Genomic DNA, 21,730 nt, shown 5'->3' with positions numbered 1-21,730 from the left:
AACTTCTACTTACCGGGATTCAGCCGGCTTCAGAACGCGTGACCATGGCAACGCGGCATCAAATGACGCGGGGTCAAGTGAAATCACGGTTGCCTTGGCAACGTGACGTCAAATGACGCGCGAGGTAAGTTTGCGCGTCCCTGAACTTGCTGACTCACCTTTTACCATATATATATATATATATATATATATATATATATATATATATATATATATATATATATATATATATATATATATATATATATATATATATATATATATATATATATATATATATATACCGATTATGGGTATATATATATATATATATAGTAGATTTGACCAGATTGGAGTCCGGAAGCGAGACAGCACACAGTCCAGTAGTTCCAATGAGGTGGTGCCATGTTACTCTGAATACAGCTTCATTGGAACTACTGGACTGTGTGCTGTCTCGTTTTTTCCGGACTCCAATCTGGTAAAATCTACTTTATACATGTGCATATGGGACAAGCATCAGCATTTTTCATTTCTTTACAGTGTGCCAACTGAGTGTGATTTTTTCATATATATATATATAATATATATATATATATATATATATATATATATATATATATATATATATATATATATATATATATATATATATATATCCTAAGGCGGCAAAACATGTGAAATGTTATGGGTTTTTTTATTGGTTCTGTAGTATTGGATAATATGTTTTTTTATTCCACTGTTAATGCGATTTGAATGCGTTTTAGTACACTGCGCATCCTTTGATTTCTATAGCAGCTTTTAGCCCACCTCAGCAGTGCAACATCTATGTAAAATGTTCTTGTTTCCGATAATTTGTCAATTTTCCCAGCAGTTTGAACGGCAAACTGTAACAATAGATAATGTTACCGTCGTAATATATAGATACATTGTAGATGCCGAGTTGCACTGATTTGAAGGATTGATTGTTAACTGAAAGGCGGCCATTTAGTTAGGCACACAATCAGGATTTTTACAGATTTATAACAGGAGCACCAAACGTTTGCCAGCTTATGTAAGAATGTAGAATTATACATTGTCACATGTTATACATCTAGAAAGGGGAATGGGGAAATGTAGTATTGCTGCTTTATCTCGCTACCACCACCAAAGAAATATCAAATATGTAATTTGCAGTCTTTTGGTCTCAGTTTACTATGAAAACGATGGACCTTAGGCTGCGTTTATAGTTACGGCGATGTGACAGTGTGACAGCTGTTGTAATAGTGATTCCTGGTTATAGTGCAGGAGTCTGTACAGAGGGGGACAGGGGGTGTGGCACTGGCGTGGCTGTGTGCAGTTCACCCTCATTGGCTGAACCACTGACGTAACTTTGCGATCGTTGAAGTAAAAATCCTTCGACTTCCAGCAATCGCAACCGCGTGAAGTCAGCTGTCGCGCCCACTATAAGCACCCGCGACTTACTGCATCTACTTGCTACGGTGCCGCGCAACGTCGCAGTCGCATAGCCAGTACTATAAACACATCTGTTGTAGCAAAATATGTCCGAAAATGTAATTGACTCCAACAATTCAAAGTCATTACTTATTCAAGTTTGTTAAATATACAAAAAGAACAGGGCTTAGGTTACAGAAATAGATTATTACAAGAACATGCAGTATAAAAGGCAGGCCGTTTCATCAAATAAAGGGATCAAACAAACCGAATCTAACTTAAGTTATTATATAACAATAATCAGATCTTTTCCCAAAGGGTCTTGAATGGAAATTGCGATTGCACGTGTTCCAGCATGGGCACTCCCTTAGTTGAAATCTAATTCATAATCCCTGATGCAGGGTTTATATTCTAAAACCTTGTTCATTGAAACATACTTTCTGGGTGAATCCTCAACCCACCCCTTTTCATCAATCAGCCCAATGACCATTTTACGAATGAAGTAAAAAACACATTTCTATTTTTTTTTATTTCAAATACTTTTTATTAGTTTTCCGCATACTACAAATCACAGACATAGGAGCCCTGTCCATCTTTGTGATACTCTATATTTTTTCTGGATGGTTAACACCCCAATATCCTTCCTTACTGGTTTTTTTTATATTGGTGAGTGCCCTGTATAAGTGACTATGTATGTATATGTTACCTGTTCACATTGCACAATAATTGCATACTTCACAGAAAACTCTAGATGTTGGATACTTATGGGAAAAACTGATCTCCCTAAAATAGATGTCGGTGTACGTTTTCCAGGGAATGCTTTGTCTAACTAGTTATAGGTCTGTGCGTGCAGTATGTATCCATATGGACACGTGAAAATACCATTTCCCATCAGTGTTGCCATCAAAGAAACAGACACCAACTGAGCAGAACTGTAGAAATACATCAATCTGACGCACGCTTTTAAGTTTTTTTTTCTTCTGTTCTATTAACTTTACTTGGTTTTGAAGACTGCATTATTACATGTTGTATTTTAACTATAGCCACATGAGACACTAAAAGTTTCTAAAAACCCAACATCTGTGGTCAAAGGGTTATTAGGAAAAGTAATGCACTGTGTGTAATTTAAGAGGCTCTAAAGCTATTACAAATGTGAGTACAGCTATTTAAAAAATGTTTCAAGAGAGACTGGCACTTCCCAAATAAAATAAAATACCCCCAAGAACCGTGACCCTTATCTCTGTAGTCTTCTAATCATTGGCTCCATCTTGTTTTCATAGCGTTCACTTTGGTAGATTTCACTCTGAAGACTAATGTTAACACATTTCACATCCACAGATTTCACGTTGTATTAATGCTGGTTAACCAGTGTAATTCTAGCTTCTTTTTTTTATAGATTCATTTATTTCTGGCTGTAAACTGTAAAACATGTCTTCTTGGCAATGTAATCCAAACACTACAAATGGAAGCATGTGGTAACATTTGGGGAAGTCTGTCGGTATATTTATTTTGCTCTATTCTGCATGGTATACAATGAAACAAGAGCAATAAAGTGGGATTGTTATTTTAACACTAGCCAGGTATTCTTGTGTACATGAAGTTTCATGTATATTTGGGGAGCCCTGAGTGGTGCTGCCCAATCTTTATTTCCAGAACATACTAGCGCAAGGGTGGCCAACTCCAGTCCTCACGGGTCACCAACAGGTCAGGTTTTCAGGTTATCCCTGCTTCAGCACAGGTGGCTCAGTCTTTGACCGAGCCACCTGTGCTGGAGCAAAGAGCCTGAAACCCTGACCTGTTGGTGACCGGTGAGCATTGGAGTAGGCCGCCCCTGTAATAGCGGATACTGTGCATGTTATAAGATTGTGTTTTATTGCATGGTATCTCCTGTATACCTGCCAAAATCCTTTTACAATCCTAAATAGGCAGATCCTCCTAATACCAATGTGAACGAGTGCTAGTGGCATGTTTAACTCATGACGTACCCCAAGTATCATGTGGTAACTCAAGTATCATGACCCCAAACACTCTGTGCCCTATGAAGTACAGTGTATACGTCCTGCTACAAATGCTCTGATTTTAGGGGGAGATCGCATTGACAGCTAAATGTGAGCTAACTGCAAGTGGAGCACACTATACTTCCCTTCACGTCATGGGAGGGCCTGTTCACGGTCAAGTGATCGCTAGACCATACAAATCGGCAGACCAGTAGAGACGGGTGCGTGAGGTGAAAACTAGTGATGTACCGGGTACCTGAAAAATACAAGGCACCTGGCAAATACCCAGCACCTGGCGCTTTTTCAGCTACCCGGAAATTACACGGACCCGGCAGCAGGGGTCTGGGACTGGCACTGGGTAATTTCAGCTGAAAATAGTTAAACACTTACCTGCAGCCGGCGATGGAAGACTGGTGAGTAAGACCGCGGCGACATCTGGGACCAGCAGCAGATGTCCTGGTAGCGGTGGTAGCAGCCGAAGTCCTTGTTCATCCAGCGGGACTGCAGGAACAGAGCACACAGCTGATGCCTGCGTGAGCCGGGGAAGTATGTGACCGGAGCAGGAGTGCTCCTATTGGACAGCCAGCTCCTCCCCGGCTGTCCAATAGGAGCACTCCTGCTCCGGCCATATGCTTCCCCGGCTCACGCAGGCATGAGCTGTGTGCTCTGTTCCTGCAGTCCCGCTGGATGAACAAGGACTTCGGCTGCTACCACCGCCACCAGGACCTTTGCTGCTAGTCCCAGATGTCGCCGCAGTCTTCTTCACTGGTCTTCCGTCCCTGCAGGCAAGTGCCGTCCGGGTAACCGGGTACCGGGCGGGTAAAATGTTTAATTTTGCCTGGGTATCAGTTACCCTTTTTTTTTTTTTCCCCCCACATGGACCCGGTACAAAACTAGTGAAAACCCACGAGATAAGCAGGAATTTATAGAGAAGATAATTTAGGTGTATGGAAGGGCCGAGGAGTGTAGATAGAGCCCTGGAAGTATGGTCATCAACCAGTTCTCCATAGGGGCCAGATCAGGGAAAAAATGGAGACGTAAAAGAGCCACAAGCTTATGTAATTTTTGTATATATTTAAAGACCTGGTGGATAACAGGCTTCCCGTGCGCCCCCCAACCTCCTCTCTCTCTCTCTGGTCCCTTCCGCCTTTCATCCTGTCGTGGGAGCATACGGGAGGCTTTATGTACATATTTGATATAATGGTTTGTTGTTTGAAAACCAGTAGAATTGTTGGTTAAATAATAAGAATACAGCAATGGATGTTTTTACATAGGATATTGTTTAATGTTTAGGACTTTATAGTGTTCCAGAGCAATATGGGTTTTAAGTTTGATTTGGCAATGGTCATTTTCCAGAACTTCATATTTTCAGAAGAATATGTGTACAATGTAGCAGTCTTGCTGTTTCACGCGGGTCATTTCTTAGACCTAGTCTCGGAAATCTGCTGAACGATTCCTGCGATGTTCTGGAATGCTGCTCACAGAACGTATGACAAATGTTTCTCGGGCCTGGTCTTTGTCTTTCCCTCATTTTGTTCTTACAAGAAAAAATGATCACATTAAAACAATTTTGACTAGTTTTGCTGTCCAGCTGCTTCTTCTCATCCCAAGGCTTAGTATTTGTGACACTGCAATTATTTCCCCCGAAACAGACTGTGAGGTTACTTGTAAAAGGTTATTATACCTAAAGTGGATGAACCGGGCTACATGAAAAAAAAAGAAAGTTTAATATTGGTCTACTTTATGGGAATAAGTATAAAGGAAAGCACAAAGTAAATTGATTTAAAATTATTTTTACATTTAGTTTAGTATATTTGTAGATTCCAATCTGTATTATGCTGCTGTTTTCATAAAAAAAACAAAAATGTATTATGATAGTCATTTATAGTAAAAAATAAAAAATCTCGTTGGCGCTGTATAAAATGTAGCTGTGATGTTGGCATCCTGATGCAAACTGCATGTCCACATTTAAAAATAGATGTGATAAATATGAAAAATGTATCACCAAGTCTATTTTTATGATTAGTGGGCTGAGCTGCTAAAATGCTGCAGGTTTTTAGTTTCATCCTGCTAATGGTTATGTTCTAGTAAATGCATTGAGGGGTAATTACAGGGGCATGAACCGATTAATCGGGAGTGGTGGGAAATCTCACCCAAGTGGCCGAATTGATGCATAGTTCCCGATCATACACGTTAATGTAAGAAGTAATATCATCTGAAATGACTGTGCCATTTGGTGTTCAGATAACAGGAATAGTCCTGAGTCTTGAAAATAGGGATAGTGTTGGTGGCCGAGGCAGGAGGAATCTGAATGGATTATAAACACGTGTGCATATACTGAGGGGAACTGCACATTTTCAATTTGGTTTGCAGAGTTACTTTGGTATATGGTCTCCCATGCAAAGACAATACGATGATCATTTTGAATGTGGCCTGTGAAAAAATTGCAAACCGTGAAAATTGAGATTCGAGAGCTGTTTTAATACAGTAAAAGGTATCTTGAACCCTCCCTTTTCCATGTGGTATGAGCGCACATATTAAAGTGTGTTATCTTTGGGATGAACAAGGAATTGCCTGCATCAGAATTCATCCTCTGTTCTTTTGTTTGATACCAATATCTAGGCCGTAAAAATAGCCCTGTATACTGCATTTTACATAATATCTGTAACTTATTGCACTCTGGCTTTTGGAAACTGAACAACTGTTGTAGTAGTGGAGAATAAGCGTCTTTCTCCCCATCTTTATTCATTTCCCAAAATGTATTGTTATATAGAACAAGCGTCTTCAAAGTCCAATTTCCAGGGCGGTTACATTTTTATTTTAGAACGTTCGTTAAAAACTACAAAAGGATTTTAAAATGGTCATTTTAGAAAAAATATTGAAATTGTAGACCCTTGAAGCATCAATCCCCAGAAAGTCATCTTGTGCTCTTTGGGGGAAAATGCAGTTAGTGTCTGGAATATAGCCGGTTCAAAAACCACCGCATGTATGGTGCATATCTCATTGTTGGGTTTTCAAAATGAATGTTTTTTTAATGGCAGATTTTCTTCCCTCCAACAGCTTGTAGCTATCTACGATGAACAAGATCCACACCATGGGGGAGATGGCACCAGCGCTAGTTCTACTGGCACGCAGAGCCCAGAGATATTTGGCAGTGAGCTTGGAACGAACAGTATGTCGGCCTTTCAGCCTTATCAAGCAACAAGTGAGATTGAGGTCACCCCTTCAGTCCTCCGAGCAAGTAAGCAAAAATCTCCTTCACACCTCTACACAGCTGATCCAAATTTACAGCAGTTACAGCTTGATTTGTGTTCCTTGGACTATGGACAGGGCCAATTAGCCCTCTACCAATACTGAGAATTAGGGTGCGTGGGTGCACACACGGTGTTCAAAAATATAAGAGACTTGGGAGCCAGACAGATATTTTTATTTTTTTTAGAGACAGGTTTGTGTGTCAAACTTCATGGCATTAAAGGCAATCGTAAGCACAACATCAAAAACCAGTAGTATTAAGACTGCAGGATTTTTTATTTCTAATATTTGTAAATGGAGTATTGGAGTGGCCATTTAATTTTGCCAGACTCCATTCTCTATTTTTCATTCCTCCCTACTTAACAATAACTGATCACGTGCTCAAGCCACGCTTCATAATGCAGCAGCAGCAGTCCATAAGCGTTCTTTATAAAGAGCGAGCGTCTTGTGATGTAGTCCTGGTTCTGTACCAGCATATTTGCAGGTCAATTGAGATCACAATTTTGGGGGAACTTTGTGTTGCCTTTCTAAAGCCTGTCCATATACTTGTAACAATAACTCTTGTTTTATTTCGGTCTGAGTAACTAAGACACAAAACGTTAATCGTGCTGTCCCACCTAATATACAGTGTTTGTATCCCAGCTGCTTCAGTGCGTTGCAGAAGGGATTAGTGTATTGGAGCACTGAACTCCTTATGCCTCTAGATAAACAATTTGAATGCGTAAAAGGAAATGCTTTGTAATAAACAACTTGACATCCCTGTCTTTGGGAATCCGTTCTGATGCAGGTCCCTTGTGTGAACTCGGTGACGGGAGCAGATGAGTGAAAACTAGTTTGAAAGTGAATGCAGAATAGCATCACCAGTTGAAGTAGCAATTAATTAACATCTATGCTACCATAGGGGCTAGCAACACAGCATAAAGGGTCCAATAAAACCAATCCTAAATGTTTAGGGACGTTCTCAAGCATAGGAAGTAGAACAATTGTCATCGGTTAAATGAATTTAAAATCTGGGTCAACGTGGCACATATATTACAAAGTTAAGCTAAAAAAAATGTATTAACCCAACATTTAGGCAAAGCAGCCTAGTTTTAACAGGAAAGCGGCCAATATGAAAGACCTTTGTTATATATACAGTATATATATAATGTAATGTCATTTTTTTTAAAAATGCAGTTAATATGCGACTGCAGGATAAATGCTGCGAAGCTTCCAGAGTTGGGGTTTGTAAGTGGCACAAAAGCCAGCAGGAAATCCCTGTTGGCTGAGAGAAAAGCACATGGCACAATCTGACCCCAGGCTCTTTCGGCCATCTCTTGGCAGGGAGAGCCGAGAAATAGTGGGATAGAACAAGGAGTTTGGCAGAGAAAATACTCCCTGAACATAGCAACCCCACAAACTAATATTGGTCAGTAGATGGAGTATATCTTGTAAAAATGTAAGTATAGGTGTAACAGACCACTCTTCATGTGTTTAGCTTACAGGTGATTTGAATCCTCATATCCCCCGTCTCCTCTACACCCCTTCCCCCCCACTCCCGAAATGTACAGTGGCAAACCCAATGTTACTCAGATTGAATAATTAGGGAGGTATTTACTTTGAAAATGGATATCTGCACTTTATAATGATAAAGGAAGATTGCAAGTGATGTTAATTTCATTCAAAAGGGAGAAATAGCACAAAATGGCACAGTTGTGTGTATAGAGGGTGTTTCTTGTGAGTGTCTTCAGCATGTATACAAGTAGAACTGCGTATATTATCATTTTATCTAGATGGCATCAATTCTTATTTTCGTGCAAGCTGTTCTGACAGGTTAACAGTATAATCATACAAAAACATTAGATAAACATTACGTCATGTGCCTCTTCTCCTAAAGGCTTGCGATTGTGTGTGTGTATGTGTGTATTTTTCTGTTGGATTCCTTTGTTATCTAGCACGGACACACCCCTATAGGGCTCTCACACAGAGAATGCAGCCATTCTCTAAAGTAACATTTATGTATATGTATAGGTCACCCAGATCAGCAACCACGAACTCCATTGCGAAGTTGAACTGAACAATAAATGCAGTACCACACAGGTAAGTAGAAAGCAAATGAGTGTATTGGAAATCCCTGCCCTGGCGAAGGTCCCTGCGAGGACCGAAACGTTGGTTTCTTATAGGGATTTCTAATCCACTTCTTTGATTCCTACTTACCTGCGAGGTGCTACATTTATTGTACACTTGGACTCTGCAATGGATTGGGTGGCTGCTGATCTACGTGATGTACATGTTTATTAATGTTATACCTATGCATGCACACCAGGGGCGTAACTATAGCCCGGGGCCCCGCGCTCTTGGGTGCCCCCCCTCCTGTCGGCGGCCCATCTGTCTCTCTCTTCAGATAGACAGGATTGGGCGGGGGATGCCGGCTGCGGGGTGCGGAGCTGATCAGACCGCGGTACCCGGGAGGAGAACAGGGCTGCTTAACCACTTCCGGGCAGCAGGTGGCACTGCAGAGCTCTCCATAGCTGCTCCTCTCTACATGTCGGTGTGTCTGTGTGTGTCTGTGTGTGTCTGTCTGCGTTGGTAAGTGTGTGTCTGTCTGTGTTGGTAAGTGTGTGTCTTTTTAATGCATGTGTGTTTCATGCATTATGCGCATATATATGTTGTATATTTATTGTGTTTTTTAATATGTTGAATATAAATGTGTTTTTGTATACTGTGTGTGTGTGTGTGTGTGTTACAATAGTGTGTGTGTGTGTGTGTGTGTGTGTGTGTGTGTGGTGTAGTGTTTGTGTGGTGTAGTGTTTGTGTGCATATATGGGAGGGGAGGAGAGAGGATGGGAGGGGGGAAGGGAGGAGAGAGGATGGGAGGGGGGAAGAGAGGATGGGAGGGGGAAGGGAGGAGAGGATGGGAGGGGGGAAGGGAGGAGAGAGGTTGGGAGGGGGGAAGGGAGGAGAGAGGATGGGGGGAGGAAAGCAAAAAAAAAAAGAGGGGGGGGTCGGTGCTGGCGCATTTGTCCCGGTTTTATAAATTTGAATATCTGGTCACCTTAAGGAGGGGGAGATCTGATGATGAGGGGGAGAGAGCTGATGAGATGGGGGAGGGTGGGGGAAAGATGCTGATGAGATTAGATGGGGGAGAGATGATGAAGAGGAGGGGGAGAAATGTGGGGGGAGGAGGAGAGATGATGGGTAGGGGGAAAGATGATGGGGAGGAAACATTGCAGTCAGTATTAATATTAATGGGCCCTGAATGTTATTTTGCCTGAGGGCCCGCGCATGTCTAGCTACGCCACAGATGCACACGCCCCAAATATTCTATGATCTCATTGTGTTTGCGGTGCGCCTGGTTTTCTGCTCTGATATAGATATATCTGTATAATAGTTCATTGGTGTGTAATTCAGTTGCACCCTTGTCCCCTGAAATCACTGCATTTAATTCTCGCAGTCTCTGCGATTCCTTGTGCCCCCACACAGTGTTTTTTCCTATAACTAGATGTTGATGTATTTGTTCTGGGGCCAGGTAGGTAGCTCACAGCTGCTGATTGGTAAACCAGACTCCTGTTTTATTCCCTGCTGAAATGTGAACGGGAGGCGCAGGTGGAAATTGCCAAACCTAATGAGCAATTTGGCAGATCAGACGGGGTGTCAGGCAGAGGCCGTGCAATAGAGGGGGCACAGTCTGCTAAACCAAGTGTTTGTTTTCCAGTAATGAATTTGAGACCCTTCAAATAAAAATGGCTCGTGTTTTTGCACTGCCAGGTAAAAAAAAAAAGAAAAGAGGGAAATAAAAGTCCCCTTTCGTCGTCTTCCTTTTCATATTGCTGTTGTTTATTACAATTGAGTCTTTGGGGAAAGATCTGTTTTGAAACACCCTGAATGCATGTGATGAAACACATCTTTTCAGGCAGCACAAAGTGAAATGAAAATATCCTTGGCTTTTCAGAAAATAATGCCTATAGAAAATTGCCTCTGCCGTTATCACATACAGCAGAACCTTTGTGAATGCCATGCTTTATCTTGTGGGTTTAGGAAGATAGGCCATCTTTTTACCTCATTCGGTGTAGGGTGGGGCATTTAAGTCTCTCAATATTTCATATCTTAAATCTGTATATTGATTTATTTATTTATAAAATATTTTACCAGGAAGTAATACATTGAGAGTTACCTCTCGTTTTATAGAGTTAAGACAAATAATACATGGTTACAAATACAGTTACATAAGTGAACAGGCTATACAAGACATAGCATGCACAGTTAAAGAAAATATATATTATGGGCGTATGTAACAGTTACAGACCACCCATAACACCCATCAATCCCCATGTGCATTACAATTGTACATCAGTCACTTGTGCATCCACCTCTGGGGTGCAACGCCAGCATGTTTCCTATGCTCTGGTCTACTGGTTTTCTCCGGTGTCATTTCCCCCAAATACAGTAGCCAAACTGGGGCAGATAAAGGTGATGCACAGTGAGGGTTTATAAGGTAGAATACGATCCGCGTGCCTCCTCGGTGGGAAGATGTGTAAGCAGTGTCACCGGCTCAGCAGAGCGATCTTCAATGGCATTTATAGGAGCAATCTGAGGCATTGTTTTTTTTTTTAATGATTATTTTATGTAGAGGACTGAAGTAAAAGGTATCAAGAATTGAATGCCATAGATTACAGCTCCGGGGACCCCCTGCCTCCGAAGGGGGTGCCGTATCCCTCTGACGTTTAAAGTTCCCGCGTCAGATTAGCCAATAGGAAGCCACACCGATGACGTCACAGCTTTCTATTGGCCCGCAGGGCACGGGAGCTTTGAAAGCAGCCATTACGTGATTCCTCCTAGCCGAGCAGGGCGGCTACTGGCACTTACTGTCGATGTTAGTATCTCCAGAAGCAGGGGTCCCCGGAGCTGAAATTAATAGGGATCCGTTCTGGAGATCCCCTGCTTCAATCCTGTTTTTTTTTAAAAACAAACGCACCTTTGCAAAAAACCCTTTGCCGGCTTGCATTGCTGCTTTAGCTCGCTGAAAGCAAACAAACTCTGGATCATTGCATGTTAAAATCCCTTAAACCCAACAATGTCATTATTACTAGCCCTTTCTTATTACTGATCATTCTGCATAAAAGCCTGCACATTATTATTATTATTATTTTTTTCAACTTAAATTTTTATTGGAAATTTTCAGTTAGGATGCAGAAGATAAAATAAAGGCTGCACATTTTTAACCATTTCTACACTGATATAGTCACTCTGATCAGGCTTTTTATTTAAAGTAGATTTTACTTCCCTGGTTTCATAATGTAGAGATATGTCCGTGTAGGTTGTATAACATGCTGAGAATACATACTTCATCCTCAGATTGTTCTGTTGAATGGTCATGTCTGTTAAAGGTTTTCTTTTCAAACTATGTTTTAACCATCTGGCATTCAAGCTCTGTATCAGCGTGTAATTTTTCTCATCCGAGGACCCATATTGTATTATGCACAGCTTTGGCACCGAAAGTCTTGGCTATTAATTGTGTTCACTGGTGGAGACTGCAACCAGTTGATAAAAATCTTGTTAACTGCTGTGATCTCCAGAAGGGGCTTTAGTGATTTTTGCCAGTGCCAAGAATAGTTTTATGCATTTCTATTGTCGGCCTCCCTTTCACAGTGGGGAAATTATCCCTCGTTCAAGAGCCATTGCTCCATCCTGCAGAATGGTAACTCAAGCATTGGGTAGTGCCATCTTTTTTTGATGCAACAGTTAACATTTGCTCAGTGCAGTAACTTTTTGTCAATGTTCGTGTGCATGTTCTGGTCTGTGCTCCTGTTATTGTGTATGTATCTGCACACATTTATGCACAAAATGTGTGTGTGTGTGTGTGTGTATATGTATATATATATATATGTATGTATATGTATGTATATGTATATGTATATATACATATATACATATATACATATATAAATGCATGCGTAGAGGTATCAGTACCGTGTTAGCCGAGCTTCAATAATCAAAAAATAATCTATCATCTATTTATTTGTTGATTGTATTTTGTGCATATATATATATATATATATGTGCATATATTATATATTATATATTATATATTATATATTAGAAAATTCAGAGTGCAGAGATAGAGGGGAACAAGCACAAATGCAATACATATGTGATGTCATATTTTTACCAGGTGCTTAGGAGGTGCAGCCCCCTTTCCCCTGTGTCGGGGTGACCACATGTGCTGCTATCACGTGCGTGACAAACAGGAAGCCTGACCCTCCGCCACTGGGAGCCTGGGGTGTGTGTGTAATGGTTGTAAACAGCGCCTCCACCTGAAAGGGATCCTACACGATGGGATAGCCCCTCTAAGGACCATATGACCAGTGTAATAACACACACCGGGTATATGTAACAGTATTCACTGGACAGTACTTGTAACAATAACACACAACCATGCAGTATATTGTTTTACCGACCCGCGGAATATCCTCACAGTACTTGGGTGAAGGGGCGCCAGTGTCCCAGTGTTCAGGCTTTAATAGCCCCTCCCACCCCAAGTGTGCAGCAGCGCTGACCACAGTGATGTGTTGGTACACTTGTAGAGATACCTTCCCGGGTGCTCCCGCCCCCGGGTGCCTCTGGGTACTAACAGGCAACCGATCCATCAGTTCCACCGAAGATCCACCTCCGCGTGGGGTGGTGCCTGGTTGGAGCATCCCAACTTCGGATAGTCTCTGGGTTGATTGCCCGGTCTGGTCCCAGACGCAGGCCACACACACCACACACACCACGTGCGTACGTCACTGCTGTGCTGACTAACACTAGTGTGCTGAGGGAAGCGTCTCTGCTTTGGGGACTGCCCAACAGCACACAAGCCAATGGTGAGGGGTCTAGCTGGGACCTAAGGGCGTATTCTCGCCTAGTCCAGCGGAGCATTTCTCCCTGGACCTTACCTATCCCCTTGCTGTCCTGCTTCCGGCTGGCGTGGTCCCTCTGAGAGCGCCAAATGTATCCACTCCGGCTCCCTGCTTCTGTCCCTAAGGCTCATGGGAGTTGTAGTGCTTGCGGAGCTGTTTAGAGTAATGGCCGCCGCTCTACCATGTTCTGCACATGCGCGGGATGTAGTAACATGGCCGCAGCAACTAAATTGATATTGTGCATGTGTGAACCTTCAGAATGGCGGCGTCCCACGGCGGAGCCTCTGTAGCACGACCTATAGTGCCTGCTCTCCTCTGCAAACTCCCTGAGCAGCCAGCAAGTAACCCACTCGTAGCAGAGGCAAGGAGGGCCAAATGGGGAACCTGGCTACAGTGGCATTTAACGTTGGCCAGCCTCTGGACTCTTTCTTCCTCTGGTTTCCCTGCACAGGCCTGTCGTAGAAAATTGCTTTGTTCTGCTCAGGAAATCGGAAATGTTTTTTGCTATCCCAAAACGTACTCTCCTGCAGAATACATTGTCGGCTTACAAACAAATGCTAAAAGAGAATTGGGTGCAGGAACACCAGATAACCTAAAGCTATGTCTGACCTAATTAATTCAAGCATAGAAACTAATCATAGATACCTATCTCTTCTCCATCCTGAGCGTGTTCTCACAATGTCTTATAAATGCATCGGAGCTGTTCCATCATATTGCTTGTGTCCCATTCTCCTTTCCTTACAGTTTGCCTTTTTCACCTAGTGAGTTGTTGGAGAATATACCAATGATGACAGGCCTTTGCTCACACTTTTTATGACTTTACTAATTCTATTACCCCCCCCCCCTTATATTAGCCCTGATTTGGGGTTATTTTTCTATAATCTGTGCTGCCACATATAGACTTTGCTATGGGGAAACATAGGCACACAGGTGCCAGCCTGCAGCAGCACTGCTCTGCCTCTGAAGTGCAAGTGTGAAATCACATAAACTGAAGTTTGTTTCCTGCAATATCCTTCCGCTTCCAAAAGTAAAACAAAATGTAAGGATAAGCAACTAATATTGGCCTCTACGTGTCTTCTGCAGCGTTCACTGTCGTGTGTGTGTGTGTGTGTGTGTGTGTGTGTGTGTGTGTGTACCATACCTCTGGCACTGATAGAGGGGCAAGGAAGAGCTTGGACTGCTATGGTGACCTTGGCCTATAGTGAAGGTCCAGGGACCATCCTTCAGTGAGTAGCTGACAGTTGCTGTATTGGACAGGACCTGCCATGTACTGTGCTGCACAGAGAGAGAGACAATAAACTGTTCCTGTTATTATACCGCCGGCCTGGTTTGTGATCTTACTGGGGGGAGAGGTAATCGGTTCTACGGTGGGAGATCATATTCAGTTCCCTGGAGCCTTCGGCAGATGGAGGCGCTGCACTGCTAAAGATATATGGGTAATGTACCCCAGAAACCTGATCCTGGGTCCCCACTACAATCGGCGGACCACTCAGCCCTCCTGTTTATCAGCAGGTATCATGCACCACAGACTTAGTAAGGGCCCAATCTCCCACCGGGTGGGGGAAACACTGTGAAACAAGTCCTGTATGTAACATGTCTTAGTGGTGCTCAACTCCAGTCCTCAAGACCGCCCCCAACAGGTCAGGTTTTTAGGATATCCCTGCTTCAGCACAGGTGGCTCATTCCTTCAAACCTGACCTGTTGGGAGTTCTCGAGGATTGGAGTTGAGCACCGCAGGCTAAGGCTGCGTCCATAGACAATGCAGCCGTGCGGAGGCGGAGGGTGCTTTCTCTGGCCTTAGTACGCGCGCCGTCCGGGGGGGGGTGTCTATGGGCGGGCCACTGACGTCACGGAGCTGTTTCGCCCTCATTGGGCGAACTGCTCACGTGACCGCCCGAGAAATCAGTTTTGACTTCATGCGCATCGCGCGCCCCCTCCGCTTCCGCACGCACGCTGTATAGACGCGATCACTGCCTTTAGGCAGCCTGATGGCTCAGCATGCGGATGCGTCTGCGCGGTCGGCCCCTCTATGGACACAGCCTTAGTGGTAGCTGGGTCTGCAATGCATTGCAATAACTGGGAAGTCTTTCTTGGCTGAAACGCGAGATACAGACTTTGTTGTAACCATTTCAAATCTGATTTTGCTATAATACAGTAACCTTGTTTCTGAATTGACTGTAATTCCCTTCTGAAAATCCTCTTATTAAGCAGAGTTCTCTTCAGGGACGTGACGCATATTGGGGCAGGTTCACTTTGCTGTGTTCCTGAGATGCTGCTTGCATCTATCTCATTTGAAATGAACAGGGGGAGGGGGTATATTGGCATTGTCAACACACACAATTCTAAATTGTTATTGGAAAAGTATGTGCATTGTTTTGGTATTAGAGATATATATCCCCTTAACATATTGAATGAGTATCTTTTACCACAGATTTGGAGTAATAAATACTGGGGGAGTGCTAGGAGTTTGGTGGAGTAGCTGCCGTTGATGTCACTGGTGACCTGCAGTGCAGTGTTATGCAAGAAGCATCAAATATGTCAGAAGCATCAGAAATGTTTGAAATTGTATGACTTAATGAGGACAGTGAATAACATAACCATTAACTATTAATATCACAACTATGCACTCAAAGTCCTTTGTGCGATGCCTCTGTGATGTGCTGTCATTCAGCTTACCATATCTTTACTTTGTATTTTGAAGCACATGCCTGGAGACTGCCTTAGGGCAATCTTGATTTTTTTTGTTGCAAAGTACCTAAATGCCGCCTGTTTAATCCCTCATGCACCTGTCCGTACTGGAAGTGGATATTGGTTTCGGACATTTTGCTGACTTTTTGTTTGCTTTTCTTTAAAAGATAGACCAGCCCAGACCTGAATATTTAGGCAAGAATGGAAAATAGCTGAAGCGCTCAAATGCAGGTATATCTCAAAATGATAATAAGCCAGACCACTGTACCAGGGTACTAACAATTGATATAGTACCTATTGTGTCATATAATGGGTACTATCCTCCTGAAGACAGGTGGTGTGTGGTGCAACCCACTCACCATATGTCTCATTGGCAGGTTCCCCTGAAAAATATGCAAATACTCACATCCTGGTAGGGCAGGCAGGCAGGCTGTGCAGCTACTCAATGCAATACAGGGAAAAGGGAGACCAAAAAGCGCACCAGCACAAACGGAGCAGGAAGAAACCAGAACAAAAAAATAATTAAAAGGGCACTTTAATGTGGCAAAAGACCCTTGAAAAAGAACGCTGCGACGTTCGAAATGCATTGGATGGGTCTTTTGCCACATTAAAGTGCCCTTTTAATTATTTTTTTGTTCTGGTTTCTTCCTGCTCCGTTTGTGCTGGTGCGCTTTTTGGTCTCCCTTTTCCCTGTATTTAGGCAAGAACCCTCATTATAATCTTTTGAGGTTGCCACCTCCACCTTCTTTGTGGTCTCAGTAATAGTTACCTATCTGTTAAAGCACACAGCATTCTACTCTTCTTCCCATCCATATCCCCCTCATATCCTATAATCTGATCCAGGAAATCCCTGGACTCTGGATAGCACTATTTTTGATGTTATGGTGATTGCTCTGTGAGATCCGAATCCCTGTGGTCTGTAGAAACAATATGTCCATCAAGGTTGATCTCCTGTTAGTGGCCGTAGATAACACCACTGCTTTCTTTTGGATGACCCTGTCCAGGCTTAACTAAATGTACTGCAAGAGCATTTACCCATTTTCAAAATGGTTAAACATTTATCTTTTTTTACCTGAGTAACATATACTTATTGTAGATGAGTTTCCAGATGTCACCACTTTGTATGTACTGAGATGTGTTCTATAAATCTACAAAGGTGATGTACAACATTCTGTATCCAAAAATATTCTGATTTTGTTATCCAAGTTGCAACGTCCTACGTAAAATTCTGCTCTCTTTGTAGTACGAAGCTCCAGTAGCTATACTGGTCACAAAGGTCTGTCTATACAATCTAATAATGCTTTGTGCACACACGCTAACATTTTGGAATTCTATCATTTTGTATAGTGAAATCCAGTCTCAATCTGTATTTTTTCTAAACCACATTTTACTTTGAACGGATTGCTGATCAGCAGACATGTCATTAAATTGCAGGTCTAACTTTGACTTTCCTGTACAGTGTATCGTTGGTGATTCTGTACTTTAGATCAGACTTATTATAGAAAAAACAAAATGTCAAAATGTGATCAATGGCTACCATTTGCCTTTTAGTCTGTCTCTAGATACACATTAAGCTTGGCTCTTATTCCTGTTTCAGTATTCATCTGCTTCTATTGCAGTTCATGTTTTGACCTGGTAGCTTTGGGAGGACAAAGTAATTCTGGAAGTAACTGCTCTGGCTGGCAGGGTACTGCTGGTATTATTATTTTGCGACGGTGCAGTTTGAAGATCCTCTCTCTATATGTCCAGAGAGAAAGTGATTGGGACTTCCAGCTTGACTGGTTATAGAAGGTCCAATCCATTTGCTTAGCAAATCAGATATAATTACACACATTATTTTGAAAGTAGAAATAAATGTTACCCTGAAAAATCGACTCCAGGAAATGAGACTACAATGGACTGCAGCTTTACACGCAGATAACCTTGACAAAATCCAGTTTGAAACCATGCAGACTCCTGTTTCCCTGTGAATAACAGCCCCCAGTATTGACACGATCACCTATTATCACACAAACGCAATCTGATACAGATGCAGCCACGAGTATCCGAACACTTGCCTTGGAAAATCTGGGGCAATCTCCCAGTAATGCTGCAACATTTCTGTGACATTTCTGCAGCCAGACTAATGGCCCATTGGGTTAACACAGCGGGGGCTCTTGCAGTCCCATTCAAACTGTATTTCTTCCCTTTTCTAAGGTCAGATACTTTCCATATAATGTGAAGGGAGGGAAGCGATAACCTCATTCAGCAGGTGTTTGCTGTATTTTTATTCTCCCATGCTGCTCACTGTAGTGAATGGAAAGGGGGAACCCGCAGGCCGGATTATACTGTCACGAATAATACACTCTTTCGTAACTACTAAAACAATATTATAAATGAGCGCTTGGAAAAGGAACACAGCAGCTACCGAACACATTTGTTATGCTAAATAAGATCAGTTTACTTCATCAGGCCCAACCAAGAGGCCACTTGCTGCATGCCACTGACCCACCAATCCCTTGGGGTTTCTCACAAGTTCAGTGTTCTGGACTACTTCTGAGCTGTTGCTATAGCCATAAAGTGATAAGATTTGTATTCATTAATTCCCTAACCCTTAGATGTTGGTTACATATTAAAGCAGCATACCCCATCGTGTGTGTGTGTGTGTTACATTTACCTTTTACACACCATGTAAGATGAGGTTCCTATATAAATAATTAATGATCTCCTGAAGTTGATAAATAAGGCTGGGCCATAGAGGGGGTAGCAGGGCTGAGGCGCGCTGACGCTGAGGCTCGCCTGCTGAAATCTGTGCGATTTCATGCCCATGCAGGCGAGCCAGCGGGCGCGATCGGAGGCGGGGGGAGACTGAGGGAGGCGGGGCAGTGACGTCGCTGCGCCAATCGCCCGCGACACACCGACATCGACGTCACGGCGCTGTGACGTTGATGCTACTCTGCACTTATTGGATGTTTTCAGCCGATAGCGCTCTGAAAAACAGCTTGGCTGTCGGCTGAAAAATCCAGCGCCTCAGCACGCCTGCGGACGCTCGCGTGAGCCCCCTCCAAAGACATCCTCATGGAGGATGCAGGGGCTCAGCGCGGAGCGTCCGCACGTCTCAGCGCGGCCTGTCCTTCTATGGACTCGGCCTAAGTGAAGGACTGAGTTATGGAAGGTATTGAGTCTGAAGCTGTAACATGTCCCATCTTTTGACCTCATGACTAAGGCCCATAATGTTATCTTAATAGAATTTTTTTCCAGCGAATATTACTGAAGTTTAAGTTATTGTCCTTGAAAAAGGAAGCAAAGGGAAAAGGAAATCAAGATGTACAAATACAATAATCGGCCCAGCCATGACTGGCAGGGACTGCATTTCTCTTTAGAAAGTATGTATTTTACAGAGCGGCTCTATTAAATCTGGGACAAAGGAGAATGAATCTCTTTTGAGAATGTTTTTTTGTAATCTTTCCAGGTCTATGATAGAAAAATTCTTATTTATATTTCTCTTTCCAGGTTTGAAGAGCACCATCAGTTCTCTTATATCATTAAAAGTACAGTTTCTAAGATTCTATAAATAGTTTTGGGGAAACGTGCTACATAAAGATATATTGAAGGCTATTTAAAGGGATAATTGCTTTTCCTTTGATCATCTCAAATTGCCTTTAAAAGCAAGTTGAAGTGGAACTCAGGGATTACAAACGCGTTGCTGATAACCCACATAGCTTCAGATTCTGTCATTGTTAACATGAACAAATAATGCGTGTACAAACACTGGATAATGTCTTGGGCCCGTGATATAGTGGGTGCGTGCGGCACTTATAGTTGGCTGTGAGCCTGGAGCTGGGCGGCAGGGGAGAAGACTCCGAAAAGTATTTGCGCCACTACCACAGCGTGTATATGTTTTTGTACAGTTGTGTGAAAAAGAAAGTACACCCTCTTTGAATCCTATGGTTTTACATATCAGGACATAATAACAATCATCTGTTCCTTAGCAGGTCTTAATTTGGTAAATACAACCTCAGCTGAACAACAACACATGATTTATTTAACAAAAATAAAGCCAAAATGTAGCTTGGCTAACACTGTATTGATATATATATGAAAATGAAAGACTGTTGTGCAAAGAAAAAACGGGCAAACATTGTATTGTCAAAAGCTAAAATGATATAAACCTAAATGATTGTCTATTTCTAGTTATTATTGATATTACAATTACATAATTGTAAGAGCTCAAAAAGTGCTCATCTGAAAAATACATGTAATGCCACAAAAATATATAGAAACATAAAAAGAAAAATATATAAAATGAAAAGAATGTCCAAATAAAATCCAAATAAAGTCCAATAATGTGACCTGTGTTGGTCAACAAGACTGTATATCTGGATACTGGCAGCCTTCTTCTTGGGCACCACAACCTCCCTTGACGTAACTTATCAGAAAGAGAAGAATCAGCGCCCGATCCTTGTGTGATAACGCATAAAAAAAATGTAATCAAACAATCAAAAACTCACAAAAATCCGGGTGTTGGAGGCATTGTATGAGTACAACTCATGCTCCAAAACGGCTCTGATCCGCCGCTGCTCCCACCTGGGGATTTGCCAGAGGACTCTCCAGAGTGTAACACCACAAGCAAGGACGAGGAGTGACGACATCCCAGAGCATTGCCAGCGGATCAGAGCGGTTTGGGAGCACGAGTTGTACTCGTACAATGCCTTTAACACTCAGATTTTTGTGAGTTTGGAATTGTCTTGTCCAAATTTTATTACATTTTTTTTTATACGTTATCACACAAGGATCGGGCGCTTTTTCTGTTATATATCTATAACTATCAATCATATGGAAAGTGTTCAAAAGTACAGGACACTTCCTTCAGAGTCCAATATGTGACTAAATCTAAAATACTGTATGCATCAGCTACACTCCATCTAGGCTCCTACAAGGCCAAAGGCTTTCTTAGCCTCTTAGATGTGGACAGGTTTAAAAAGGCACATTTATTGGTATTTTAGTAAAGATCTAGGCATTATAAGTGTTGGTTTCACCAGTTTAGTAAATGGACAAGCATATCCATGCTGGAGTATCATTATGGACACATTGGTGTGACAGCCACAATTTCTCTCCAATCCTACATTTCAATGCTACCCACCTCTAATGTGGCCCAGAAACCTTTATGAAGGTAAAACTCTGCGTGCGCTGAAACATCACTTGAAAGCAAGAAATGTGATTCTCCCATAAATTTGCTCGCTTTGAGTTAGTGTTCCTGATGCATATCAGTTTGGGTATTGAATATTCACCACTTGTACATTTTGAGTACACAATTAGATCGATTGATAAACTAGAGCTGTCTTTCTCAACCTTTTGGTGCTCACCGCACACTTGGGAAATATATTTTTGCTTTGCAGCACACGCAAATTAAAATTGATTGGGTTTTATACAGAATCCAAATCATATCTCCCCCACAGCATAATATTATCTGGCCCCCTCCCCCCCCACTTGCAGCATTAACTTGGAGTAATTGTGAGTATGATG

At 42.3% G+C, this 21,730-nt stretch overlaps 1 protein-coding gene across 10 annotated transcripts in view; it reads left to right on the top strand.

The window, feature by feature from the left end:
• The window catches only part of PARD3 (par-3 family cell polarity regulator), a 609,688-nt gene that overhangs the window by 185,363 nt on the left and 402,595 nt on the right, over positions 1-21,730 (top strand). For all 10 annotated transcript variants that reach the window (XM_075587739.1, XM_075587740.1, XM_075587743.1 and 7 more), the window contains exon 3: positions 6,468-6,648. In XM_075587739.1, coding sequence (XP_075443854.1) covers positions 6,468-6,648 — 181 coding nt within the window. The remainder of the gene's footprint in view (positions 1-6,467; positions 6,649-21,730) is intronic.

The sequence above is a fragment of the Ascaphus truei genome, chromosome 2 (assembly GCF_040206685.1).
Source record: "Ascaphus truei isolate aAscTru1 chromosome 2, aAscTru1.hap1, whole genome shotgun sequence".
In the NCBI taxonomy this organism is placed as follows: Eukaryota; Metazoa; Chordata; class Amphibia; order Anura; family Ascaphidae; genus Ascaphus; species Ascaphus truei.
Note: the sequence above shows the minus strand (reverse complement) of the source record. Positions and strands in the feature narration are given on the sequence as shown.